At 39.2% G+C, this 27,878-nt stretch overlaps 1 protein-coding gene and 2 long non-coding RNA genes across 21 annotated transcripts in view; 1 reads left to right on the top strand and 2 right to left on the bottom strand.

The window, feature by feature from the left end:
* SMIM14 (small integral membrane protein 14) overlaps positions 1-3,839 on the bottom strand; it is a 94,972-nt gene extending 91,133 nt beyond the window's left edge. For 4 of the 12 annotated variants that reach the window (XM_025437028.3, XM_035714492.2, XM_025437024.3 and 1 more), the window contains exon 1: positions 3,529-3,664. Coding sequence is in view for 4 of the 12 variants with exons in the window: in XM_049108671.1 (XP_048964628.1) it covers positions 3,529-3,794 (266 nt within the window). In the remaining 8 variants the exon portion in view is untranslated. Of the gene's footprint in view, positions 1-2,965; positions 3,096-3,528 lie in introns of those variants that run through there. The other 8 variants (XR_007409945.1, XM_049108671.1, XM_035714486.2 and 5 more) reach the window with 6 other exon arrangements.
* LOC125754892 (uncharacterized) lies at positions 2,341-26,479 on the top strand. 6 transcript variants are annotated; one of them, XR_007409951.1, is made up of 3 exons: positions 2,341-2,661; positions 24,186-24,338; positions 26,344-26,479. It is a non-coding gene; the product is annotated as an uncharacterized LOC125754892 (long non-coding RNA). The 6 variants fall into 6 exon arrangements; XR_007409950.1 differs by lacking the exon at positions 2,341-2,661 and adding an exon at positions 2,971-3,109; XR_007409953.1 differs by lacking the exon at positions 2,341-2,661 and adding an exon at positions 3,711-3,816.
* LOC125754891 (uncharacterized) overlaps positions 11,886-27,878 on the bottom strand; it is a 51,276-nt gene continuing 35,283 nt past the window's right edge. The window contains exons 2-5 of one of the 3 annotated variants that reach the window (XR_007409946.1): positions 26,334-26,446; positions 21,069-21,207; positions 14,135-14,204; positions 11,886-12,374 (exon numbers count right to left, since the gene is read on the bottom strand). This is a non-coding gene — a long non-coding RNA (uncharacterized LOC125754891). Of the gene's footprint in view, positions 12,375-14,134; positions 14,205-16,450; positions 16,605-21,068; positions 21,208-26,333; positions 26,447-27,878 lie in introns of those variants that run through there. The other 2 variants (XR_007409947.1, XR_007409948.1) reach the window with 2 other exon arrangements.

The following is a 27,878-nucleotide window of genomic DNA, read 5'->3' as shown; positions in this document are numbered from 1 at the left end:
TTTAGCCGCCTTCAGCCCAAGGCAGGATCCTGAACACTTGGGAGCCTTCAGCCCAAGGCGTGATCCTGGAGACTTGGGATCGAGTCCCACATCAGGCTCCCTGCCTGGAGCCTGCTTCTCCCTCTGCCTGTGTCTCTGACTCTCTCTGTGTGTCTCTCATGAGTAAATAAATAAAATCTTTAAATAAATAAATAATAAATAAATAAATAAATAAATAAATAAAAATAATAAAAAATATAATACAATGTGGCCGTTCTTTGGCCCAAACACCAAGAATTACTGAAAAGAACCAAGGCACTGTCCTATTTTAAAAGGGGGGGGGGGCTAAAAACTAGGGTTCTTCCATATAAAGAACTGATCTAAAACAGCATGTTCAAGAGAAATACACACTTGTTCAGCAAGTTCATTCATTCAGCTAACATCCATTGAGTTCCTACTATGCAGTGAAAAGGACAGAGAAGGTCCCTATTTTCTCTGTGAAAAGGACAGAGAAGGTCCCTATTTTCTCTGTTTAATTCCTAGTGTAAGAAATGGAACATAAAAAAATAAGGAAATTCCAGGTAATACAAAATGTTATGAAGAAAATGGAAAGATAATTGGGGAGCAAACTCCTCAAAGAAACAACATATGAACTGAGACCTGAATGACATGAAATCAGCCACTGGAAAGTCTGGGAGAATATTGAAGCCACAGGGCACAGTAAGTGCAAATACCCTAAGGCAGGAACAAGCCTGGCAAGTTCCAGGGACAGTGCCAACAGGACTGGAAAACAGGAAGAAAGTGACGTGGCCAGGCTCCAGCTTACTAATGTAGGCAGAGAGATCAAGCAAGGTGAGTTAAGGGAAGGAGGCAGGGCCAAAACATGTAGTTTGGATTTTATTCTGGCCGTGCTGGAAGGCTTTCCAAAAAAAGGGTAACATAATCTGATTTACATTTTAAAGGATATCTCAGGCTGTAATATTCTCTTATATTCTCTTATTAAGGCTGTTAAGAGGAATGCACCATAAAAAGCCAAAGTGGAGGCAGGGAGACTAGGAGGTGAGAGTGAGAATGAGAGCTGGCAAAGGTAGAGGCAATAGTAATGAGAAGTAGTGGGCAAATTTAGAATGCATATATTAAACACTATCATTAACGGCAAATCAGAGAAAAAGAACTAAGTCACACATAAGTAGTAAGCACCTGAGACTGATTATCCAAGAGATACAGAATAAAAATAGAGATTGAAAGGTTTTAAGTTAAGTTTGTGACTAAGGGACATGAATGGGTTATTAGTATATTGACGATACTTCCTAGTAAGTATCCTCTGAAGCTGAGGTGAAGGGGACATTTCCTTCTCTTTTGGCACCACCTAGAAGGCACTGGACTAAATGGGCATACATCCAAGACTCTTACGTGTGATTCATAAAGTAAAATCTTTCGGGACCTTACTGACAGAGGCCCGGCCAGGTGGTCGGCTTTTGGAGCAGAACATAGCCATGGAAAAAGAAGTAAAGCTTTACCCAAATCAAATCACTAAATTAGCAAAACCCTTTTAAACTTCTGTTATCAACTTATGCTATTCTGCCCCTGCTCTCTCAAGAGTTAAACAAGAAAACCTTATACTGTCACACAAAGCATATTAATTTCTTAATATTATCATAGAAGTCTGGGAGGAAATCTTTTAAAACCAAGATTTTAATCATTACGGTTTTGCAAACATACAGTGAATATATCCTAAAATGTAAGGTTCAAAAGTCCCTCTCTACGAAGATAGAAATTTTCTTACTCCAAAGTGCTACCATGTAGAAAAACCAGGTTACAGAAAAGCACATGCAGTATGATACCATTTTTGTGTAAAATGTGTTAACGGTCAAAAAAAAAAAAAAAAAAAAAGCCTGGAAGGATATATAAATCACTACTAACATTTTGATTATCTCTGGATGGCAGGATTATCAATGACTTATTTTCTTTTTTTTGCTTATCCATTGTAATAACTTACCAATTATAAGTTATTTCGTATAAGCTAAAATATTCAGTTCAAGTTACATAAAAGGTAAAAAAAAAAAAAAAAACTTCGAGAAAACAATTTCATTTATCTAGATCAGCAGGATTTCAACTGTGGTATTAAGAAAAAAAGAGCTCAGTTGCATACACAGGAGAAAGCAAGCTGTTAAGAGGAGGTCCCTGGAACACCACACAAGGATACACCCTTCAAGGAAGCTGTCTAAATGCCTAAGCTCTCTTCCTGGATTTCATAAGGGGCAATCAATTGGCACATGCTTCTTCTTTCTTGCCATTTACCAAAGAAACACCTCCATTAATCACTTCTCTGGGGACATTTTTTTTTTTTTCCCCCTCTGGGGACATTTTTTAAAAGGGGAGGGTTTCAAACACCAAGTTAGGGCAAAAAGGTCGGGTCCTCTGGTCTCCTCCGTGCTGTCGAGGGGCGCGCAGGGTGGCAGGGCTTGAAGCCGTCTACACCAGAGGCATCTGCGTGGCAGATCACCTGAAGTGGAAGGGAAGGCAAGCTTTCTGCAGCCCCCCCTGAACTGGGCGGTGAGATCGCCTCCTAAGATAAAACTAAACACCCGAACGGTCTTACACCATCCAAGTTACTGTGCATGTGGAGCCGCCAACGGTTTCTGACAACACACAGGAACTGGAAGGTCTCAACAAACACAGGTATGACGTGCGTGAGGCTCATCTGACTTCTTGATGCCAAACCAAGACATTCTCTTAGTAAGGCCCTATCTTCGATTCTCCAAACTAGGGCAACTCAAAACATCCTACTTTCTACAGCTAGCAAATACCATCTTGGCCCAAACCCGAACCGCACACAGAAACAGCCACTTTGGAAAACTTTGGCTTTAAACGGCCACGCTGGACTTGCAAGCACTCCGGTAACCAGTTTGCTTTTATAAAGGGTGCTACCTCTTTTTTTTTTTTTTTTTTTTTTTTTTTTAATGTCAGCTCTGGTTCCACTTACTGAACAAACAGAAAAAGAATACTTTCAATTCGCACCACAGTCAGGACCAAAAAAGCTCCCGCTTTCGGGATGGCAGCTTTCCTGTCTTGTCAATCACAACAAAGGACGCATCCTAATGACTTCATCAAACCTAGAGAAACAGAGGTAAAGGATAACAGTGTGGATTTCAGGGTCTGTGGGGTTTTCCTTCCAGCTACGACTCTCTTTTTACTCCCATTATACGCCTCCACCCGAGCTGACGGTCTTGCCCTAAAAATAAAACCACCCGTAGCTACCCGTCCACTTTTTCCTGCTAAGCCCCGACTCTGGTTTCCAGCAGAGAAAGCCAAATTGCAGGCTCTTCTCCGCCTCGCTCTTCGCCGGGGGGCGCGGGGGGGGGGGGCGGGCTCGGCGGCCGCGGGCTTCTCCCGGTGCACAGGCACCAGCCCGGCGGGAGAACCGCCGAGCCCGAGAAGCCAGCCCCGCTCTGCCGCAGCCGCCGCAGTCCCCCAGAGCCGGAGGAGCCCCCAGGGTGAGGGAAGGGTGGGCCGGCACACGGCGGTGGCGGAGGGGGAGACACTCACCCGCCCAGACAACAACCGACGGGGCGGGGAGGATGGGGGCCGGGACCAAGGCTCGGCAGAAAGACCGCCTGAAGCTTCCGGAACGCTGCGGCTGCCCGGGACGCCGCGGCCGCTGCTGCTCCTGGCCGCTGGCTTCCTCCCCTCCTCTGTTTTGATTCGATTGACCACGTCACTGTAAGCCACGAGACCCGGATCTGCCGGCTCCCGCGGGCGGCGGCGCAACAGATTGCAGCGACTCGAGACCCCAGCGGCCCGCGGCGGAGCATGCGCCCGCCCCGCGCCTGCCCAGTGCGTCGGGGGAGGCGGGGCGGGCGCGGGCGCTACGGGCGCGGGCGACGCGCTCTCGGCGGGGGCGCGGCGCGCGGGGGTTGCAGTTCCGGTTGGGAGGGGTGGGGCCGAGCGCCGCGGAGCGAGGAGGGCGAGGCCCCGCGGCTCTGGGGAGGTGCTGCCCGCCTGACCTCTGTTTCGTCTTGGCTGAACCACGTCGTGGGCTGCGCGTCTGCCTTGGCCGGACTTGGTGGCTTTCTCAGACCCGAGGGCTTAGCATAGCGAGGGGACAAGTGGAGGCGGCCGCAAGTTCGCGTTTGCCGAAGGAAGGATACCTCTGGAGAGTTGGGTGGTTGTTGTTGTTGTTGTTTTTCCCCTCAGGCCCCGACGAAAATAGAATTTAGTCCTATGCACAAAAGTATGTCAAATGTAAAAAAAAAAAAAAAAAAAAAAAAAAAAAGTATGTCAAATGTAGAAGTCCCCGGACCCCTTCGGCCTCCCTAACGTCCTCACAGCCGGAGAGCTGTCTGAAATGAAACTCGAGAGAGATGTTAAAGGGACTATCAGCAACCAGGGGAGATAGTGGAGAATGGGCAGGGGCGAGGCTTTGTTGCGGGGACAGGGATGCTGGGTGAGGGAGGAGTAAGAACCTCGCTTCTTTTGGACCTGGTTGGTGCTTCCTACTCTCCCACCCTTCTGGCCTTCCTAGTTTCCCAGCTAAACCTTTGGGGTCCTAGAAACTGCCCAGTTTGGCAAAACTGGGAGCTACTTTGCTTTAGAACCACGAGTTAACAGACTTTTTAATGAGAACAGGACCAGTGGCAAACTCAAGATTCCAAGCAAAGATTTCACAAAGGCGTATCCTCGCCAATCTTGCAGAAGAGGTAAAAATTAGCTGTTAAAAACAAAACAAAAAACCTCTTCCTTACACCGACTGGATGAGCTGTTTACCTCTCCGAATTGCTACCCATCAATTATTATTATTATTGAATCCTCTCACCTGAGTCACCTGCAGCACATTAGTCGTAGGATCTGCAAGGTCTTTTTAATGGACGTGGATATTGCACATAGATAAAGACTTCTAGAAAATTAAAGATTTCTGGTAAGACTCCAAAGTATTTCCTAGTTATTTAGCAGATTACAAGTGAATAGAAGCCAAACTTCTTGACCCTGAATCTGCCATCTTGAACTCGATTTACTCAAATTTAGAGAGCTTGAGGTGGAATCTAGTACCCTAATGAAGTTGAGGTGCTGACACTATAGCAGAGGGAACTTTCATTTGTGGAACGGAAAGTCTTAAATGCTTGGGCGCACTCATGTGCACAGATGTGTTTGAGAACCCTGTTTAAAACAGTATGTCACAAAACTAAAATTGTATGGGCTGTTGCAAAATTATCAATACTTGCTTTATAAAGTAACTTATAGGAAAATTAAGACATTAGGATCCGTGGTAGGCAGGCAGCTTCCAAGGTAACCTCCAATGATTCTCACCTCTGGAAATGTAGTCCCCCCCCAGCCCTTTGAATCAGTACTAGTCCCATCCATAGAATACAGCTGAAGGTGTGTGACTTCTGAGACTAGGTCATAAAGGCACTGATTGCAGCCTTTCACCTCATTCTTTTGGGTTGCTTGCATTGGAGGGAGCTAGTGTATACAGCACTCTGCTCAAGCAGCTCTATGAAGGACCGTGTAGAGAGGAACAAGAGCCTCCAGCAATGGCTGCACCGACTTGCCAGCCATGTGAGTGACTGGGCTGATCTTGTAACCCCAGCCAAGCATTGGATGACTGCATCCCTGCCCCAGCATCTGCTTGCAATCTCATGAGAGACAGAAAGGGCCAGCTTTACTCACAGTGATGTGGGATCTTGACCTGGTTTTTGCCTAATAGTAAAGTTCAATCAACGTTTCTAAACTTGAAACAGTTTAGAAAACAAGAAGCATGTGTGTAATTCTCATAATTTGAAGAATAATATAGAATTCCTACCACAGTACCTGGAACATAGTAGGTACTGAATAATTACTTTTTTAAAAAGGTTTATCCATTTTAGAGACAGATTATGTACAAATGCTTGAGTCAGGGGAGGGGCAGAGGGAGAGAATCTTCAGACTTCCTGCTGAGCTCCAGTGCCCAAGGCAGGGCTCTATTCCACCTCTGAATAAATATTTGTTGAGTGGACACATAAAATTAAAAGACACACCATTTAGAAAATGCTGGAGGGATCCCTGGGTGGTGCAGCGGTTTAGCGCCTGCCTTTGGCCCAGGGCACGATCCTGGAGACCCGGGATCGAATCCCACGTCGGGCTCCCGGTGCATGGAGCCTGCTTCTCCCTCTGCCTGTGTCTCTGCCTCTCTCTCTCTCTCTCTGTGGTGACTATCAGAAAGAAAGAAAGAGAGAAAAGAAAGTGCTGGAAATATTGATAAAGGAGTAACACCATAATATATGAAGGACTCCTACAAATCAATAAGGAAAATATTAATGCCTCTAATACATGTGTAAGTATAGAGTATAAACTGATGATTCACACACAAAAAGGAGGTACAAATAACTAATTCTGCAAATTGTCAATCTCATCAAAATGCAAATTAAGGTGTACCTGGCTCAATCAGTTAAGCATCAGGACTCTTAATCTCAGCTCAGGTCTTGATCTCAGGGTCATGAGTTTAAGCCCCACATTGGCCTTGGTGCTGGGCATGGACCCTACTTAAATAAATAAATGCAAATTAAAGTAAGGTCTTTTTTACTACTCTATGGAGAGATTAAAGATTTTTTGTTTTTAAGTAATCTCTACACCCAACATGGAGCTCGAACTTACAACCCTGAGATCAAGAATCTCATGCTCCACCAACCTAGCCAGCCAGGCACCCCTGGAGATATTTTTAAATAGGAGTATCTCATATTGATACTGTTAGCACTATTGGTAGAAATTTAAGTTGACATTTAGCTTTTTGGAAGTCAATTTGAGAATATATACAAAGTTCTATAAAAATCACAGCCATTGGCTCAATTTCACTAGTAGGAACTTAATTGAAAAGTTAGTAAGAGGGATGTCTGGGTGGCTCAGGGGTTGAGCATCTGCCTTTGGCTCAGGTCATGATCCTGGGGTCCTGGGATCAAGTCCTGCATTGGGCTCCCTGTGAGGAGTATCTCCCTCTGCCTGTGTCTCTGCCTCTCTCTGTGTGTCTTTCATGAATAACAAAATCATTAACAAAAAAAAAAAAGGTTAGTAAGATTATAAAGATATTAATTGCATTTATATGATGGAATAAAAATGTGGAAATGACCTATTTGAACAATGGTTATGGAATGAATAACTTTGTTGCATTGTATGTTAGGATCTAAGAAACTTTGAGTATAGAAGTAATTTAAAACAGATTTTAATAAACTTAATCACATTTTATATGATGGAGAAAAAAATCTAGAAATAATCTAAACATAATGGTAATATAATGGATGAATATGTTAAATTGTGTGTTAGGGATTAACAAACTTCAAAGTTTCTTCCCTTTCTGAACCAAACCCAACTTTGATTCTTGATCTAAAGAAGAAAGCATTCTGAGAGATTTTCCTAAAACTACTGACATTAGTTACTAGGGGTGGGAGGCAAGTGGAGAGGAGTAAGTGGTGAGGGACTCCTTATGACATTTTACCCTTTTGTATGGTTTGAATTTTTACAGATCCATACGTTAGTTTTGCAATGAAAACAATTATTAATTTTTTTTACTTTTTTTTATGCTTGCATTAGGCTGCCTGTCTATATACAGACTGCCATAACAAAATACCACAGACTGGAGACTCAAACAACAGAAATTTATTTTCTCAAAGTTCTGGTGGTAGGAAATCCAAGATCAGGGTGCCCACAGAGTTGGTTTCTGGTGAGATCTCTCTTTCTGGCTTACAAATGGCCACTATCTGGCCGTGTCCCCACATGGCCTTTCTTCTGTGCAAAGGCCCTCCTGATGTCTCTTATAAGGACGCTAATGCAATTGAATTAGGGCTTACCCTTATGACCTCATTTAACTTTAATCACTTCTTTATAGGCCCTATCTTCAAATATAGTCACACTGGGTGGTAGGGCTTCAATATATGAATCTGAGACATAATTTAATCCATAGGAGTGGTTAAATATATATAACATAAAGTTTACAATTCTAACCATTTTTGAGAATACAGTTCTATGGCATTGAATACATTCATGCACCACCCAGGTGCCCCTCACTTAGCATAATTTAGGGTCATCCATGTAGTTTATAGCAGAATTTCCTTTCTTTTTAAGGCTGAATAATATTCCATTGCATGTATATACCCCATTGTGTTTATTTGTTCATCCACTGATAAAAACTTGAGTTACTTTCACCATTTGGCTTATTGTAAAACTTCTATGAATATGAGTACAAATATCTATTCAAGTCCCTGCTTGTTATTCTTTTAGACATTCTTAGACATTTTACATTCCTACCAACAGTGCATGAAGGTTCCAATTTCTCTGCATCCTCACAAATACTTGATACTTTCTTTTTTTTTTTTTTCATATTATCCATCCTAATGAGTGTGAGGTTGTATATCATTATGGCTTTGATTTGTGTTGTCCTGATAATTAGTGATGTTGAAAATCTTTACATGTGCATATTGGCAATTTGTATATATCTTCTTTAGAGAACTGTCTATTCAACTACTTTGTTCATTTTTTAATTGGGTGGTTCTTTTTTTGTTGTTGAGTTATAGGATTTCTCTATATAGTCTGGATATTTTTTTTTTTTATAGTCTGGATATTAATCCCTTATAAGATAGATATATAATTTGTGAATATTTTGTTTCATTGCATGTGTCCTTTGCACTGTTGCAAAGTGTCCTTTTTCACTTTTCACTCTGAAAATGTCCTTTGCACAAAAGTTTTAAATTTTGGTAAGGTCCAATTTATTTTTTTCTTTTGTTTCCTATGCTTTTGGTGTCATATCCAAGAAATCATTGTCAAATTCCATGATGCTTTTCCTCTGTTTTCTTCTTTTAAAATTTATTTATTTATTTATTTGAGAGAAAGAGAGAGAGAGAGAGAGAACACAGAGGGAGAGCACACAGAGGGAAGAGAGGGAGAAGCAGAGTCCCCGCTGAGCAGGGAGCCTGACACAGACTCAATCCTAGGACCCTGAGACCAGGACCCAAGCTGAAGGCTGATGCTTAATCAACTGAGCCACCCAGGTGCCCCCCTCTGTTTTCTTCTAAGAATTTTATAGCTTTAGCTATTAAATTTAAATATTTGTTCAATTTTCAGCTGATTTATATATATACTGTAAGGTAAGGTTCTAACTTCATTCCTTTGTATTTGGATATCCAACTCTCTGAGCACCATTTGTTGAAAAGACAGTACTTTCCCTATTGAATAATGTTGATACTCTTGTCAATCATCTGACTATATATGTGAGTATTTATTCCTGGGTTCAATATCACATTGTGTGTGTGTGTCCATTTTTATGCCAATATCACATTGTTTTGATTTTTACTGTGGCTCTGTAGTATGTTTTGAAATCCAGAAATGTGAGACCTTCAACTTTTTTATTTTAAGATTCTTTTAACTATTTAGGGTCCTTTGAGATTCCATATGAATTTTAGAAATGATTTTTCTATTTCTGCAAAAAATGTCATTGGGATTTTGATAGGGAATGTTGATCACTTTTGGGTAATATAGATGTCTCTTTTTTTAAAGATTTTATTTATTTATTTGAGAGAGAGCATGAGCGGGGGGAGGGAGAAGGAGAAGCAGGCTCCCCATTAGCAGGGAGCCTGATTCAGGACTCAACCCCTGCCTGGACCCTGGGATCACGCCCCAGGCTAAAGGCAGATGCCCAACTGACTGAGCCACCCAGATGTCCGGGTAATATAAACATCTTAATAATATAAAGTCTTCCAACCTACAAACACAGAATGGATGTCTTTTCATATATTTATATCTAATTTCTTTCAGCATTGTTTTCTAGTTTTCAGCATTGTAGTTTTTTACTTCCTTGGTTAAGTTTATTCCTAAATAATTTATTCTTTTTGGTGCTATTATAAATGGAATTGTTTTCTTAATTTTTCTTTTGAATTATTCATTATTCGTGTATACAAATGCAATTGATTTTTGAATGTTGATTTTGTATCCTGGAACGTTGTTGAAGTTATTAGTTCTAACAGTTTTTTTGTGGAATCTTTAGGATTTTCTACATATAAGATCATATCACCTCCAAACAGAGATAATTTTACTTGCTTTCCAATTTGGACACCTTTTATTTATTTTTCTTGCCTTGGGTCTAGCTTGGACTTCTAGTACAATGTTGAATAGAAATCATAAGTGAATTAATTATGACTACCATACAGCATATGGTAAAATGCTTATGGACCTATTGTTAAAGGAAAAAGTGACACAACATGCACATTATACTTATATATGGATAAAGAATATTACATTGATGAATAAACACTAAAAAGAGGAATATTAAAAAGTGAAGATGGTTGTGTTAGGAAGTGAGATAATTCTTGATCTTACATTTGAAAAAATTTTTTAAAATTTTATTTATTTGTTTAGAGAGTGTGTGTGCCAGGAGAGGGGCAGACGGAGAGAGAGACAGAGAATTTCAAGCAGACTCCACACTGAGCGCAGGGCCACACCCAGGCTTGATCCCAGGTCCCTGAGATCATGACCTGAACCAAAATCAGCAGTCAGATGCTCAATTGAGCCACCCAGGCACTGTTCACATTTGAAATTTTAAAAATATTTCAACAGCTGAACTATAGTCTGAACTGAGCATACTAAGAATTACTATGCTTTTTAATATTAATATTCTAAAGATTTTGGGCTTTCTTCTTAAAATTAATCCATTCATTTCAAACAATATTGGAGATTGATATTTTATCTCAGAGCTGAAGGTTTTGCACCTATTAAAACAGTTTATAAACTGTTAAAATGCCTGAGATACCTTAAAGTTCAGAGAGGTCTATGTTTTTATGTTTAGCAATTTGGATAAAATACTTAACGATTTCTGCGCTTTATCATATTTACTTCCAATGCTTTTACAGTTCGCAGTCTTCTTTTTAACTATAATTTTAAAGTGCTGAAATTTAAAATTTAGTCCAATATTTTCTATTTTCCTTTTCATTTGATTTTGTTTTTTACTTTTTTGTTTGTTTGTTTGTTTAAGATTTTTTATTTATTCGTGAGAGACACAAAGAGGGAGAGGCAGAGACATAGGCAGAGGGAGAAGCAGGCTCCTTGCAGGGAGCCCAATGCAGTCTCAATCCTGGATCCCAGGTCATAGGCCCTGAGCCAAAGGCCAATGCTCAACTGCTAAGCCACCCAGGCATCCTTGTTTTTTTACTCCTAAGCCTAGGTTATTTTCAGTTCAGCAGGTGTTTGTTGAATACCTCTTATGCAGTGGGACACTATGGGCACATTGATGAATGAAAATCATGGGGAACCCAGAGTGGCTCAGCAGTTTAGCGCCATCTTCACCCCAGGGCGTGATCCTGGCAATCTGGGATCAAGTCCCATGTGAGGCTCCCTGCGTGGAGCCTGCTTCTCCCTCTGCCTCTCTCTCTCTCTGACTCTCATAAATAAATAAAATCTTAAAAAAAAAAAAAAAAGAAAGAAGGAAAGAAGGAAAGAAAGAAAGAAGAAAGAAAGGAAATCATGTGGCCTACAAAGAAAATACAGATCCAATATTTAGTTCTAAGTTCTCAATTATTTATTTTTTTATATGTAAACTCTTAATTTACTTAGGATTAATTTTGGACAACATGCTTTTATAGTTTTTTTGAAAGTTAGTGAGGCACTTCAAATTCACATTAGACCTCTTTTATTATTCAGTATAAAACCTTCACTGTTAGCCAGTTGAAGATAGTTATACAACTTAAATTTAGGAGAATTCGATCTTGAGAAAGTATATTCACTTTTACAGTCATCAGAATAAATTAGTTTACTCTTACATTTTTAAGAGCTTGCTGTCTCATTACTATCATGCTATTTCCTCAACTAGAGCACTTAAGTTGTGTCTTCATAATTTCAAACTGCAAAGGGAACCAAAAAAAATTTAGTATGTTTGCTTTTTCTATGTAATAATGAATAGATAATATTCTATTTACTAATTTTTTAGAAAGTAATAAAGATGGAATTTATAGAATGATTTTTCAAATTTTTTGTGTAATAGATATTGAAGATGGGGACTTGGTGAAGGAAAATATTGAAGTTTCATGAGTAGAAATTGGAAAAGTAAAGACATTTCTAAGGGGTTAGGAAAATAAAAGGCAAAAAATAAAATAAAATAAAAGGCAAAAAATAAAATAAAATAAAAGGCAAACTATTTGTCCCCTGACCTTGGGGATAGTGTTTAATAAGTAAGAGTGGGGGGAAAAAAAGTACATGTGGATAATGTTTAATAAGTGTGGAGAAGCAGTGTGATAGCTTCAGTATAGTTGCAACTTGCCCTTCCACATTTCTTCCTTTTAGAAGATATTACTTATGGGCACCTGGTTGGCTCAGTGGGTAGAGCATACAACTTCTTGATTTCAGGGTTGTGGGCTCAAGTCACACATTGGGTGTAGAGATCACTTAAAAATAAAATATTTTTAAAAAGAAAATGTTACTTATTTCATTCTTTGGAACACATTAAACACACACACACACACACACACACACGCACAAAACTAGAGATTATTGAATTCTAATAGTGAGTAAGCTATGTCTGTTTTTATTCCCCAATCTCTAACTCCTCACCAAAGTATTTCAGTTTCTTTAAAGTTTAAAAGATACCATATTCTGCTATGGAGATATTCTTTCTCCTAATGTGATACGTAGAATTGTAAATCTTGAGAGACCCCAAAGCATTGCAGGAGGATTTTAGGTGCCCCTTTTCTATTCCTGGCTGTTATATTATCTCTTTATCTGACTAAATCCACAGACTTTTAGCTTCAGCCACATTCAAAAATGCCACCTATTAATTCCTTGCTAATGGAAATCAACTTTATCTAAATGCCAAATTAATGGGAGATTAAAATAGATGAAAGATGTTCCTTTCCTGAACTAGGCTTTAATCTAGGATTAGCTATGACTAGAAATCCGTGGGCTCTGGGAAGAAGGCTGTGGACCTTGAGGAGGAAAGATAATTAAAAAGTAGACTGGGATATCAGGGATGATCTGGAATGTTCATAGATTCAATTTCATAGGATTGTGAGTCAGCAACAAGCCCACACGTAATTAAATGGCACAGTATATCTTAAAATGCTCTGTAAACAATAATAAACTAGACTATTAAAAAACCAACCAATTCTGAATGATTTATAAAATTAGTCTTATATACATATTTGCAAGATGTACTTATACTTCTAATTATATGAAACAGTTTGAAAGGAGGGCACCTGGTGGCTCAGTGGTTGAACATCTGCCTTTGCCTCAGGTCGTGATCCTGGGGTCCTGGGATTGAATTGTGCATCAGGCTCCCCACAGGGAACCTGCTTCTCCCTCTGCCTATGTCTCTGCCTCTCTCTATATGTCTCTCAGGAATAAATAAACAAAACATCTTTAAAAAAAAAAAAGAAGAAGGATCCCTGGGTGGCTCAGCAGTTTAGCGCCTGCCTTTGGCCCAGGGCGCGATCCTGGAGACCCGGGATCCAATCCCACGTCGGGCTCCCGGTGCATGGAGCCTGCTTCTCCCTCTACCTATGTCTCTGCCTCTCTCTCTCTCTCTCTCTCTCTCTCTGTGACTATCATAAATAAATAAAATAAAAAATAAAAAAAAAGAAGAAAATGAAAAAAACAGTTTGAAAGGAGTCCAGGTCAAATCATTGTATCAGGGATTGTTTCATTTGAAGTGAAAAGGAGTCCTGATTTTGACCCCACAACTAAAAATACTTGATACATGATAAATACTACCCTCCCCTAGGACACCTGGCTGGCTATCAGTGGGTCATGGGACTCTTGATCTCAGGGTCATGGGTTCAAACCCCACATTGGGTGTAGAGATTACTTAAAAAAAAAAAGAAAAAAAAAAAAGATTATCCTCCCCTAATTCATTCTGTGTTTGAAAAAGCATCAGCTTTTGGAGGCTATCCCTTCTGTCATTGGGTTAAGTGAGAGGTACCAGTTAAGAAAATTAGTACAACCCCCACCATTATTCCATCCCTCATGTAAGAGAAGACAGGAACAGTGAAAGTTGCCTTTTAGAGGGAATACAGTATTATAAAGAGAGGGTATTTTCTTTCCTTACATCGTGAGGGAGAGTAGAGAATTTCCCCCTTCTCTAAGACCAGAAAGGGAGTTACCAGAAGAACCATTCACTAAGTAGAGGTGCTTGAACCTTCTGAATCATTACCTGCTTCAGTAAGTTGAGAATCAGTGATTGCCTCTGGTCTAAAAATTGCTAAGCCATTTCCCTGATGTTGCTAGGGAATAGAAAAAGAGACATGAGAGGGGCACCTAACTGGCTCAGTCAGTAGAGCATGCAACTCTTTATCTTAGGGTCATAAGTTCAAGCCCCACATAGGGCATAGAGCTTAAAGAAACATAAAAAAAAAGTACATAAATAAAAATTTAAATATTTTTAAAAAGACATGAGGAACTGGGTAAAGCTGAGAGAGGGAGGTATCAGCTGAGTAGTGGAGCTGTCTGCATACCTACTGTTTGGAATGGCAAGTTTCCCAAGACTCAAGTTGTACTAGATGGTATAGCAGGGCCCTAGACAACTGCCCCATCACCACACATGCACAAATGCACGTGCGGTGCATACCCATACCAGCTGTGTATTATTTCCAGCTCAAGCGGTCAAAAGAAACTCCCAATTCCAAATTCTGAGGAGAGAAAAACCAATTAGCCCAGCTTAGTCCATTCCTGGTCCAATCAACTAGGGGCTCAAGAGCAGTATTATGAATGAGCAAACTCTTAGAGAAGGAGGCATGGGCAAGCTCATTTTAAAAAGTGAATGGAAGGAAGGTAAAAGAGATATCACAGCACAGTTATCTGCAACCAATATTTTGATGATGGGATACCTGGGTGGCTCAGCGGTTAGGTGTCTGCCTTCGCCTCAGGGTGTGATCCTGGAGTTCCAGGATCGAGTCCTGCATCGGGCTCCCTGCATGGAGCCTGCTTCTCCCTCTGTCTATGTCTCTGCCTTTCTATCTCTCTGTGTCTCTCATGAATAAATAAATAAAATCTTAAAAGATACATATATTTTGATGATAACAAAATTGGGGAAACTGATCCATTGTAAAAGAAGATATGTTCCATTTCCTGACTGAGTCTTCCATTTTGAGGTAAAAATCTGAAGAATAATGTCATTGTCCTATAATATCTAATAATGTTTAATGTAAAATTTAATTGCCATTATGACATGACTGTAGTTGGCAAAAGGGTTACATATTTTATCTCTCTAATAAGTTATATTTATGGAAGATCCCTTCCCCCAAAAAGTACTCATTTGGAATAACTGTAATTTTAATTAATCATTATGTACCTGACTTCTAGGCAAAATGTTTTTTGGACCATAAGAAAGTTCACAGTATACAAGTAGTCATCATTATCAGCAACATTAACAAATATCTATAAAGCACTTATAGAAGGTCAAGTCTTTCTGCTGCTGCAGTCATGGTTAACTTCAAATAAATAGTGCCTTCTAAAAGGAAATCATTGGAGTGCTGGTGCTGGAATAACTGGGAATCCATATTTAAAATCTTAAGTATAGGGGTGCCTGGGTGGCTCAGTCAGTTGAGCATCTGACTCTTGATTTCAGCTCAGGTCATGATCTCAGAGTCATGAGATCAACCCTGCTCAGGATTCTCTCTCTCTCTCTCTCTCTCCCTCCCCCCCCCGCCTCTCCTTCCCCTCCCCCACACACAAAGAAAACTACTCAGCAATAAACAGGAATGGATTGTGGATATACAAAACAACATGGATAAATCTCAAATGGATTATGCCAAGTGAAATAACTCCATGTCAAAGGTTACATACTGTAGTATTCCATCTACAACATTCTGATAAAAGTAAAAATATAGGTGGTTCAGTTAGTTGAGCGTCTGACTTCGACTCAGGACACAATCCCAGGGTCCTGGGATGGAGTCCTATGTGGGCTCATGATCAGCAGCGAGTCTGCTTCTCCCTCTCCTTCTGCCACTTCCCCACTCATGCTTGCTCTTTCTCCCAAATAAATAAATAAAATATTTTTTAAGTAAAAATAGGGGTGCCTGTGTGGCTCAGTTGGTTAAGCATCTGCCTTCAGCTCAGGTCATGATTCCAGGGTCCTAGGATCAAGCCCCACTTTAGGCTCCCTGCTCAGTGAAGAACCTGGTTCTCCCTCTCCCCTCTACTTGTGCTCTCTCTCTCACTATCTCTGTTGCTATCTCTGTCTCTCACAAATAAAATCTTTTTTAAAAAACATTTTAAAAATTTTAAAAATCTTTTTTTAAAAAATATAGGAACAAATATAATGCACATGGATCACTGGTTTCCAAGATTAGGAGTGGAAAAGGGTCATACAGACAGCAGGAGGGAATTATTTCAGGTGTTGAATTGTTTCATTCTCTGTGATAGTGGTTACAAAAAGATACATGTGCAAAAAAAATCTACACATGCATAACATATCATAGATCTGTACATACACTGAAAACATGAATTTTTATGTATTTTTTTATTTGACAGAAAAAATAATTACCTGCATAAAAAGCATCCTTGATGCTTTAAAGAATGGTACCTTGTTATCCATATTGAGCTTACAAGTTTTCATAAATCTGTTGCATGAAAGTGAAGCTCTTTAAAACCATACCAGTCTTTCTCTAAGATGTCTCTTACACCTGTGCACGAAAGATCAACAATCTTTTAGAACAGTTTTTTTTAAATATATATTTTATTTATTCAGTCATGAGAGAGAGAGGGAGAGGCAGAGACCTAGGCAGAGGGAGAATCAGGCTCCCCACAAGGAGCACGACATGGGACTCAATCCCAGGACCCTGGGATCACATCCTGAGCCGCAGGCAGACGCTCAACCGCTGATCCACCCAGATGTCCCATTAGAACAGTTTTAATGAAGTAAAATTAACTTAAATAGCACAAATTGAAAGAGTATAATTTCGTAAGTATTAATATATGTAGACAACCATGAAACCACCACATCCAAGAAAACTATTTATCACACATGTCATTTTGTAGTCCCTAATTCCTCTTCATTCTATCCCCTCTTTCCCAAACAATCATGACCTCAGTTTCTGTAGATTGTTTTGCATTTTATGGACTTTTATATAAATGTATTCACACAACATGTACTCCTTTTTTGTCTAACTTCTTTCACTCAGCATAATTATTTTGAGATTTATCCCTGTTTTGTGTATCAAGAGTTCATTCCTTTTTATTGCTGTGTAACATTCTGTTGTAGGGTATACCATAATTTGTTTATCCATGAATCTCTGGGTTTTCAGTTTGGGCTATTAAAAATAAAGCTACTAGGAACATTTGTGTATGTGTCTTTGTATGAATATATACTTTCATGTTTCTTGTATAAATACCTAAGAGTGGAATGGTTGTGTCATATGGAAGGCACATATTTAACTTTTAAGAAACTATCAAACTGCCAAAGTACCATTTTACATTCCCATCAGCAATGTGTGAGGGTTAATTCCTTCTTATCATCACCAGTAACTGGTACAGTCTTTTCAGTTTTAGATGTTTGTGTGGAGTGTTATCTCATTGTGATAATAATTTGTATTTCCCTCATATCTAATGATGTTGAGCATCTTTGCATGTGTTTATTTGCTATATTATATACCGTCTTTGGTCAAGTAAGTCTAAAGATTTTAATGAAGTAGCTTTCAAGAGATACAAACATAAAACTTAAACTTCCAGGTATTTACTATTTCCTCTAAGAGTTCCTTTTTAATAGTTGGTTTAAATGATAACTTTATTGAGATATGATTCATACACCATAAAATCCATCCTTTTAAAGTGTATAATTCATAGTTTTTAGTATATTCATAGATTCGTGCAACTACTACTATTGTCTACTTTCAGAACATTTTCATCACTCTAACAAAAAAAACGCATAATCAGTAAGAATCACTTTCCATGCACCTCCTTTTTCTGCCCTGGAAACCACTACTACAGTTTCTGTTTCTGTGGATTTGCCTATTCTGGCCTAGCAGTAGAATTACTCAGGCGTACGGTAACTCTAGGTACAGCATTTGAGTAATTATCAAACTGCCTTCTAAAGTGGCTATACCATTTTACAATCCTACCAGCAATGTATGGAAGTTCCTTGCATTCCACATACATTCTACATTCTCATCAACTTGTTATTGTCTTTTGGGTTTTAGCCATCTTAGTGAGTATGAAGTGGTATGTCAATGTGGTTTTTGACTTGCATTTCCCTAGCGACTAATTATGTGAGGGCATCTTTGCATGCACTTAATGGTCATTTGTATATCTTCCTTGGAGAAGTGTCTATTCATATCTTTCACCCATCTTTTAATCAAATTGTCTTTTTATTTTTGATTTGTAAGAGTTATTTGTTTTTTAGGGATTTTCTTTTTTGTTTGGTTTTAAAGATTTTTTTTTTGAAGATTTTATTTATTCATGAGAGACACAGAGAGAGGTAGAGACATAGCAGAGGGAGAAGCAGGCTCACTGCGAGAAGCCTCATGTGGGACTCGATCCCGGCACCCTGGGATCACGGCACCCTGGGATCACGCCCTGAGCCGAAGGCAAACACTCAACCACTGAGCCACCCAGGCATCTCTGTAAGAGTTATTTGTATATTTTGGATTCAACTCCCTTACCAGTTACATAATTTGTAAATTTTTAAAAAATATTTTATTTATTTATTCACGAGAGACACAAAGAGAGAGGCAGAGACAAAGGCAGAGAGAAAAGCAGGCTCCCTGCAGGGAGCCTGATGCAGGACTCTGTCCCAGGACACTGGGACCACACCCTGAGCTGAAGGCAGCCGCTCAACCACTGAGCACCAGGTGTCCCTATAAATATTTTTTTTATTCAGTAGATTAATTATCCTTTCACTTTCTTGATAGTGGCTTTGAAGCAGCATTTCTTTGAAATGGAATGCTTCAGAGTTTTTAATTTTGGTAAAATCTAGTTTGTGTATTTTTTTCTTTGGCACTTGTATTTTGGTGTCATACCTAAGGAACTATTGCCTAATCTGAGGTCATGAAAATTTACCCCTATGTTTTTTCTATGTGTTTTACTGTTTTAACTCTTAGGGCTATGATCCATTTTGAATTAATTTTTATGTATTATGAATTAGGGGTCCAACTTCATTCATTTGCCTATGGAGATCCAGTTGTCCCAGTACCATTTGTCGAAAAGACTTTCAACATCTTTTTTTTTAAATATTTAAAAATTTTTTTTAAAGATTTTTAAAAATTTCGGGATCCCTGGGTGGCGCAGCGGTTTGGCGCCTGCCTTTGGCCCAGGGCGCGATCCTGGAGACCTGGGATCGAATCCCACGTCGGGCTCCCGGTGCATGGAGCCTGCTTCTCTCTCTGCCTGTGTCTCTGCCTCTCTCTCTCTCTCTCTGTGTGACTATCATAAATAAATTTTTTAAAAAATTTTTAAAAAATTATTTATTCATAGAGATGCAGAGAGAGAGAGAGAGAGAGAGAGAGAGAGGCAGAGACACAGGCAGGGGAGAAGCAGGCTCCATGCAGAGAGCCTGACGTGGGACTTGATCTCCAGTCTCCAGGATCACGCCCTGGGCTGCCGGCGGCGCTAAACCGCTGCGCCACCAGGGCTGCCCTTTCAATATCTTTTTAATAGTTTTTTTTTTTTTTTTTTTTTTTTTTTTTTTTTTTTTTTTTTTTTTTTTTTTTTATTTATGATAGTCACACACAGAGAGAGAGAGAGAGGCGGAGACACAGGCAGAGGGAGAAGCAGGCTCCATGCACCGGGAGCCCGATGTGGGATTCGATCCCGGGTCTCCAGGATCGCGCCCTGGGCCAAAGGCAGGCGCCAAACCGCTGCGCCACCCAGGGATCCCTCTTTTTAATAGTTTTAATCTCTAATTGGGAATATGTCTGTGGAAAACTCATGCATCACTTAATTTCAAAGCTCAGTATCATCATACTTAATTTAATGTCTGCCAGAGTTATCTGTCATCTTATGACTTGAACATGAATAGTCATAGTTTAGTTTGCTTTCACATCTGAAAGATGTCCAGGAACTAAGCTAGATTTGCTTTTTAAAAAACCATGTTTCCTAGTACAGTAATAGCTCATATTATTCTTTAGAAACAAGAAAATGTAACTCTTGGCATTATTATTTAGTGCTATAGTTTCTTGTATAAATGTATCATTTTTTAAATTGCAAAGATATTGGTAGAACCTTAACTTATATCCAGTCATAACTTCATTAGAGCTAGAACAACTAGCTTCAAAGTTTACTTTTAAACAAAATTTATTTATGTTAACAGAAAAAACATACTTTTAAGCAAAATTTGCATACATTAACAGAAAACATTTGGTCTTGTACTGTGTTAACTTAGTTGAGCAAGAACTGAGTCCCAGAAATTTTCTTCTTTACATAGTTACAGGTTAACCTGGGCCACAGGAGACATTTTGGACGAGAGCAAAATTTGGAAGACAGAGGTGAAAAAGGAGCTATCTTTAAAAAAAAATTATGGCAACATAATTCACTCTCCATATAACCATATAACTAGCCCATTATCCTCTTCTTTTTACACAGGAAGGGTCAATGCAGTACACCACATACTGTTGCAGTTCACGCACATTGTCACCCATTTGTTGGCTCGTTTGGAGGTATGAAACTGCAGCGGGTGTAAAGCAACTCTACCTTCCTGCTGAGTCTCTTCCTTTAGCTTCTCCAACTCTGACTCCTGAGTCAGCTGCACATTAGCTTCATAATGAAGGATTCTAGCTTCTCTTGTGGTTACCTGTACCACTAAAGTTAAAGGCTTAGAGGTGGTAAGGGACCGAAGCAGGTTCCAACTTGTCCTCTCCTACTAGTTTTTGCCATTGGTCCATTTTCTTTCTAGACTGCCTGCCATCAGGCTTAGCACCACAGAAGCAAAAGCCATGCATAAACTATTTAACCAGCTTCCATTAATTGTGTGAGGTCAAATTCCTATATATAACAAATCCTATGTCATTTCCAGGGATACTGTTTTTCTGATCAAATCCTGTTACATCATTACACACTTACAATTTGAGAATACTTTCTGTCAATAAGGCATCTAAGTGTATAATTAATGAAGAGTTAACTGGCCTATACGATCTTCACTCCTTATTCAAAAATACCTGCCCAGAAGATGTCTTATCCAATAATTTTTTTGTGAGCTCTTGTTCTTTAAGATATTCAGCTCGAGATTATCACTTGGATTTTCCCCCATGTTCTGCTTTAGTATATCAGATGAACACCAAGACTGGATGAAGTGGCCTGGGGGTAAAAAATAAACTTTTAGTTCTATTGAATATAGGAGTACAATGTACAATACTGGTTAAGCTTACTAATCAGCCTCTTAGGGTGATAGAATTAATTTAAGGGATATGAAATGCCACTATAAAAGGGATACAAATTAAAATGTGATTTATTTCTCTCCCTAATGGGTAAAATTTAAAAGAATAATATATTAATTGATTATTTAACCAGTACTAGTTGGGGATGTGAAATGAGAAGATTTAGAGTTACTTAATCCAGCCCCTGCCTGCTGTTATTGCAAAATTGGGTCCCTCATTTCAACTGATTGTTCAAGGATATCTGCCAATCAACCTGGTTCACTGGTATCAGTTCCAGAACACAGGGTCATGGAAAGCAGTAGCCCAGTGTCCAGCAGATGGCAAAATTCTTGTGAAAGAAGAAAAAGAACAAGTTGGTCCAGGGGGCTAACTTGCAGGCAGTATTCCTGGCAGTGATAGAATTAGATACAAATAGAAGCCCTACTCTTTGAGTGTCTACTGATTCTTGGGCTGTTACCAATGGATTTGTAATCTGGTCTAGCAAGTGGGCCAAACATAACTGGATGATAAAAGGGGTACCCGCTCTTTGGAAATCTTTACATGAATTCCAAAGGCAAATAAAAGTGAAACATGTTGCTGCTCAACAAAGAAACTTTATGCAAAGGGTCAACAAGTGTGATCTCTTGAAGGGGCAATCTGGGTTCACAAAATGAATTGACATTAGGGAATTCAAGCCATGCAGCAATGGACCACATGACAAAATGTACTGGTGGCCTTTGCTGAAATGCTGTTAATAACAATTCTGTTTACAATTAGCCTTTGGAAGTATTCCCAGGGGAGAAGGTCCAGTACAGAGCTGGCAAGTAGATAATATTGACCCTTTAGCTATTGCTCTAGGGGAAATTAGATGATTATTGACAGAACTTGATGCATATTCTGTGTTGGGTTTTGCATACCTAGTGACTAAAGCCACTGTCTTTAAAATTTCCAAAGAGCTGGAACGAGAATATTGTGCCCATTTGGCTCTCTTAGTTACACCTCCTCAGATCAAAGCACTCACTTCTCTGCCCACATAGTACAACAATGGGCAAAGAAACATCCCAGTTAATGGACTGGGCTTATCATATTCCTTATTACCCTCAAAGGAGTAGATTAATAGACAATTAGAATTGGACTAAACACAGCAACTACTTAAAAAGATGCTGGGATGACGATGGATTGAAGGATTGGTCTACAAACTTGTAGCTTGTGTTTTGCAACTTAACATCAAGGAGACTGTATTTGGGTCTCAGTTAAAAACAAACTGTTACACTTTTACAGTGGAAGGGAAAAGAGAGTGGGGAATAATAGAGGTACATAAAAACAGGTCTTTCATAGTTCATGACAGTTTTCTTTTTTAATGCTGTCTTAGTCCCTTTGGGTCGTTAAAACGAAGTACCACAGACTGGGTGGCTTATGTACAACAGAAATTTGTTTCTCACAGTTCTGGAGGCTGAAAGTCAGAGATCACAATGCCATCTTGGTTGAGTTCTAATGAGGGCCCTCTTTCAGTTTGTAAACTACTGATTTCTCACTGAATCCTCACAAGGCACAGAGCAGAGACCAACAATTTCCCTTACGACTTTTATAGGGGCAATACTCCCATTTATGAGGGAACAACCCTCATTTAATCCTAATCACCTCCCAAAGGCTCCACCTCCTAGTACCATCACAATGAGGAGGGGCTTTTTTTTTTTTTAAGATTTTATTTATTTATTTGAAAGAGAGTATGAGCCAGAGAAATCACAGAGGGAAAGGAAGAAGTAGAAGCTGCCCTGCTGCTGAACAGTGATCTGACACGGGGCTCTATCCCAGGATCCTGAAATCATGACCTGAGCCGAAGGCAGCCATTTAATGGACTGAGCCACCCACAGGCCCCAAGGGGAGGGTTTTGATATAAGTTTGGGGGATGGGTATGGACACAATCAGTCCATAACAAACACACTGGACTGGTAGTCCCTGGACTGGATGTATAGTTAAGGGCTCCCAAGGCCAACAATGTAAAACAAGATAGTATCTACTGATTTGAACCTAATGCAAGAATTTCAAAGACATTGATGGGATAGACTATCCCTTCCCCCACTTTTCCAAGTTGGGGCTAACTATGCAAATGTTTTGTTGCTAGTGGACAAGATAGCTCCATTTTCTCTACTTCTTGAATCTGATCCCCTAAATTTGGAGCAGACTGGAAGCTAAGTCCAAACACATCTCATCTTGTTACCAACTACATGGACTAGCCTAGCCACTAAAGCAGAGAGATCTTCTTCAGGGGAAAGGTTTGAACTAAAATTAATGACTATTGAAAGAAAAGTGAAATTATTGCTAGAGGAAAGGAGCCAACAAATTGCTTTTGCAGAAGGGAAAATCTAACAGTGTCCGTGAGGCTTAGATAGAGACTTAGAATAAGAGAATAATATTCTGTCTTAGCTTAGACTCAGGTGCCTGTTCTAGGGGAAGGAGTCTGCCAAAACCTCTTCCTCTTTTGAAGAGCCAGGAAGTGAGATGAAGAAAAACAGTCTACCAGGAACAGTCTACATTCTCAAAATGAATCAAAAAGTGGGAAGTTTTAACTATGACTATACAGAAAAATACTAATGTGGCTGTGTCTTTTGGTTTTTGTATCACAGGACATTATCCCTATGGAGGAGAACTGGCATTTCCAAGGAAGAGGTAGACTTGATTAATGATAGGTTGATTACAGTTCTTAATCATTCAGCAGATGTATGCTTAAAGTTCAGATAGCTTTAGATTCAGGAGGCAGAAGAATTATAAAAGTTGGTATAAAAATATAAGAAAATGCATGTTGATATTATTTACTGGTTTGGTTTCTGCTTGAAATCATACCTCTTTCTTACTAGTTATTGCAAATGCTTATTTAGAATCTGTGTGTACATTTCTTTTTTCTTTTTTCTTTGAAAGAGAGAAAGCAGAGACAGAGCACGAGCTGAGGGAGAGGGGCAGAGGAGGAAGCAGGCTCCCCACTGACCAAGGAGCCCGATATAGGGTGCCATCCCAGGACCCCCCATCATGACCTGAGCCAAAGGCAGACACTCATCTGACTGAGCCACCAAGGTACCCCTGTGTGTGCATTTCAATTGTACAGAAAGTTAATTTCTTTCAAAATAAGGATAGTTGTTTTACCCATAGATTAGAATGGTGGACTATATACTGTGACAGTTGACTCCCACAGGCCAGAAATGAGCCTGCATTGTTTTGCTAGTTACTGTATGGCACTGACCCCTGGACAAGGCATGAAACATATTGATAGTGTTGTTTCGTAACCATAGGTCTGAGGAACTTTGGGGTAGTTGTGATTTGTACCACTTGGTTGACATTGAATATTAATATCATTGAGACCAGTGCTTTATAGCTGGTCTCAGCTCTGCTGTTGGGACTAGCTATTTAGCAGGAATATACCTATATGATAAGTAAAATGTAACAAACTCCACCCAAACTTTATTTTGGGCCTTTTGCTGATATTCTGTGCACACATCAGTGGCTCCTGATCTGGGAGAGAAACTGCATCTGGCCTCCACCCTTACGTAGGGCAAACAAAGCAGCCTACCCTAGCCTCTCTGGACCCCTGAGAGTGAGGCAGCCTTTGATGTGATGCAATCTTTATTTTAATGCCATCAATATATTCTTTTTTTAATAGAGTATAAATTTGTAAGCGTTGTGATTTTGAGTCTTGTGACTTTTCTTGAGCAATAAAACCCTGTTTATCACTGTTAATGCATGTATAGATATTATACATTAAAAATATTCTAAGAAAATAAGGGTGTGCAATATAGGTTATCATCAGGGACTCTGTTTAGAAGATAAGAAAAGATAGAAAGGATGACAAAAGGTTGTAATATTACCTAATTTAGGAGAAACATAATCAGAATATTTTGACTCCAGAACCCCACTACTTAAGAGGGTTCTTGTTCCAATTAGAACTATCCTCAACACATAGCAGTTAATTTGAAATTTTAAAACTTGACTAAACTTTCAGCTGTTATGATATCACACTGTGGTTGACCAAGAATTTGGTCAGATTCCAGAGAATTATCTTATGATATTTAAACTTAGAGTTTCCTATTAAATCCTAGAGTTTCCCGTAACTCCAAGCTAAGGGCACCATGTTTCACATAGACAGTGGGGAATATAAAGAGAGATATTCATGAATAAATTGAATTGTTTGGTGAAATATTTTGTAGCATCCCACATGAGTTGAAATGGGAAGAATTTAGAAACCCTACCATAGAAAAATTTTCAGTTCTTAAATATAAGTTATCTAGGACTAGAGCAAAAGTTTCATCAGAGCATAATCTTAGATCCAACAGATAAGAATGAAAAAGAGATGGTATGTGACAATATTTTGAAAGGACAGTGGGAAAGCAACAAAAATCTTACCCTAAAATCATAGAAACCAAGGTATTCATAGCTGAACTAGGAACAAAAGTTTTCCTTAACTGAATGATCTATATGGGTGGAGGCCTGCTTTTCCTACTGGAAGACTGACCCTATAAACATAATTTAGGTCCTGATATCATTTTCAACAATTAAATCATAGGACCTACTGAGTAATATAAGACAGACACTGTGGTTATTTGATGACTGAATAAACATGACACAGAAAAAAGAACATACAGTACTTGGCTTTGATAAATAGTTCTCCACCCAAATACACATAAGGAGCAACTGCCATTAAATTTTGGATGACTCTGTCCACCAATTACTTGTAAGCAGAGTAGATAGGTCATCAGAGACAGTCTAAAATAAAACCTGATAGTCATTAGCTGGCAGTAGTTGAGCATTTTTGATGTGCTAGTACTTTTTTTTTTTTTTTAAAGATTTTATGTATTTATTCATGAGAGACACAGAGAGAGGCAGAGACACAGGCAGAGGGAGAAGCAGGGGAGCCCAATATGGGACCCCATCCCAGGACCCCGGGATCACGACCCGAGCTGAAGGCAGATGCTCAACCACTGAGCCACCCAGGCGCCCCTGATATGCAAGTTCTTGCACTATGTGCTAGGTATAGGATGTGATTAACAATAATGCAATAGATAACATTATTATTACCTTTTCACAGATGAGAAAACTGAGAGCCATAAAGTCACTCCAGTTTTCTGACATCAGGCCATTGTTTAATGATCTGTGCAGAGTGGCTGGTGGCAGCAAAGGAGAAAGAGTATCTGAAAGGAAAAAAGCAGCTCACTAGACTTTCATCACCAAAAGTGATTACTTCAAACGAAGAATTCGTAAGAATTTATTCTATCTCTTCTTCTATACATTAATTTATACATTATGCATAATTTATATGAATCACAGCACCAATTAAATTACCACTTTTATAAAGTATTTTATTCTCCATTCCACTCGTTTCTTTCTTCTTCATCATCATCACTCAGTGTTAACTGTAAACTGTGCTTTGCACTAATATACTAAATCTTAGTCAAAGAATCAATCAAAAAGTCCTTACCTTCTGCTTTCCTGGTATGCTAAGGATTTTAACAGATCCCCACTCCCCTTCAATAAAGCAAAACAATCCCCACCTACACAAAGTTTGAGAAGATGCACAACACAAAATAATGCAAAATTAAAATGTGTAAAACAGAGACTGAGCTGTCTGATAAAGAGGTGATTCCTTGATTTTTCTCTTTCTTATATCTAAAATGTACACATTTAAACTCCTATTCTGAGAGGAAAAAAAGTAACAAGAGAACCACTGAATTGACATTATGTAAGGTAGATGTTTTCAAATTTAACAGATAGGCATCTAATACATTTAATTGAAATTTTACATTTTAACCATTTTTGTTATATTAACCATTTTATTACATTTAGAAACAACATTTCTAAAGTCCCCAGTGTATTCAGGAGATGCTTCCAGTGGTTTTACTAGCACAAAAATAACTTTTAGTTTAAAAAAATTTTTGTGAGATATGACACCCACACTTGAATTTAACTAAGATCATAGTTCTTCAAGTGTTCTTGCTTTTAGTTAGTTACACTTTTCCGTATACATTCATACAATGTGCTTTATTAGCCAAATTTCCCACCATAAACAATCAACAGATAATTACTGAGCATTTGATGTGCTCGCTTCAGCAGCACATATACTAATTACTGAGCATTTACTATTTATAAGACTTTGATGGACATTGTAAGAGAGAAAAGAAATAGATGACAGGGCATTTGCCTATGAAGAACTACACTGAGTGGGAGAGAGAAAAAAACAAATGAAAAATGAATTCCTTTTAAAATATTCATCCCATGGCTACAGAGAAGCTGTTACTATCTTGACTCCACAAATACCTGACTCTGGCCACCCCTCACTTTCTTTTGCTGGCTCCCGTCACTCAGCATTGACCCTTTAATGTAACTCCTCCTCAATGTTCTCTTGTTCTCACTATACACGGTCACCCTAAATGATCTCAATTCTTCCAAGTCTTCAAATTAACGTCAATGCAAATGACTCCCATATCTCTACCTCTTTGTGCTGTGGAATCACATTTCCAACTGCCTGCTGGATTCATTCCAGTGGACTTTGTGGTTATCTCCTTACATGCATCACATCCCAGGTCCAGAGCTAGGCTTCACTGGGCCAAGAATTCTGTCTACCTC

Source organism: Canis lupus, chromosome 3, assembly GCF_003254725.2.
Source record: "Canis lupus dingo isolate Sandy chromosome 3, ASM325472v2, whole genome shotgun sequence".
Classification (NCBI taxonomy): domain Eukaryota; kingdom Metazoa; phylum Chordata; class Mammalia; order Carnivora; family Canidae; genus Canis; species Canis lupus.
This window is presented reverse-complemented; position numbering and strand designations above follow the sequence as displayed.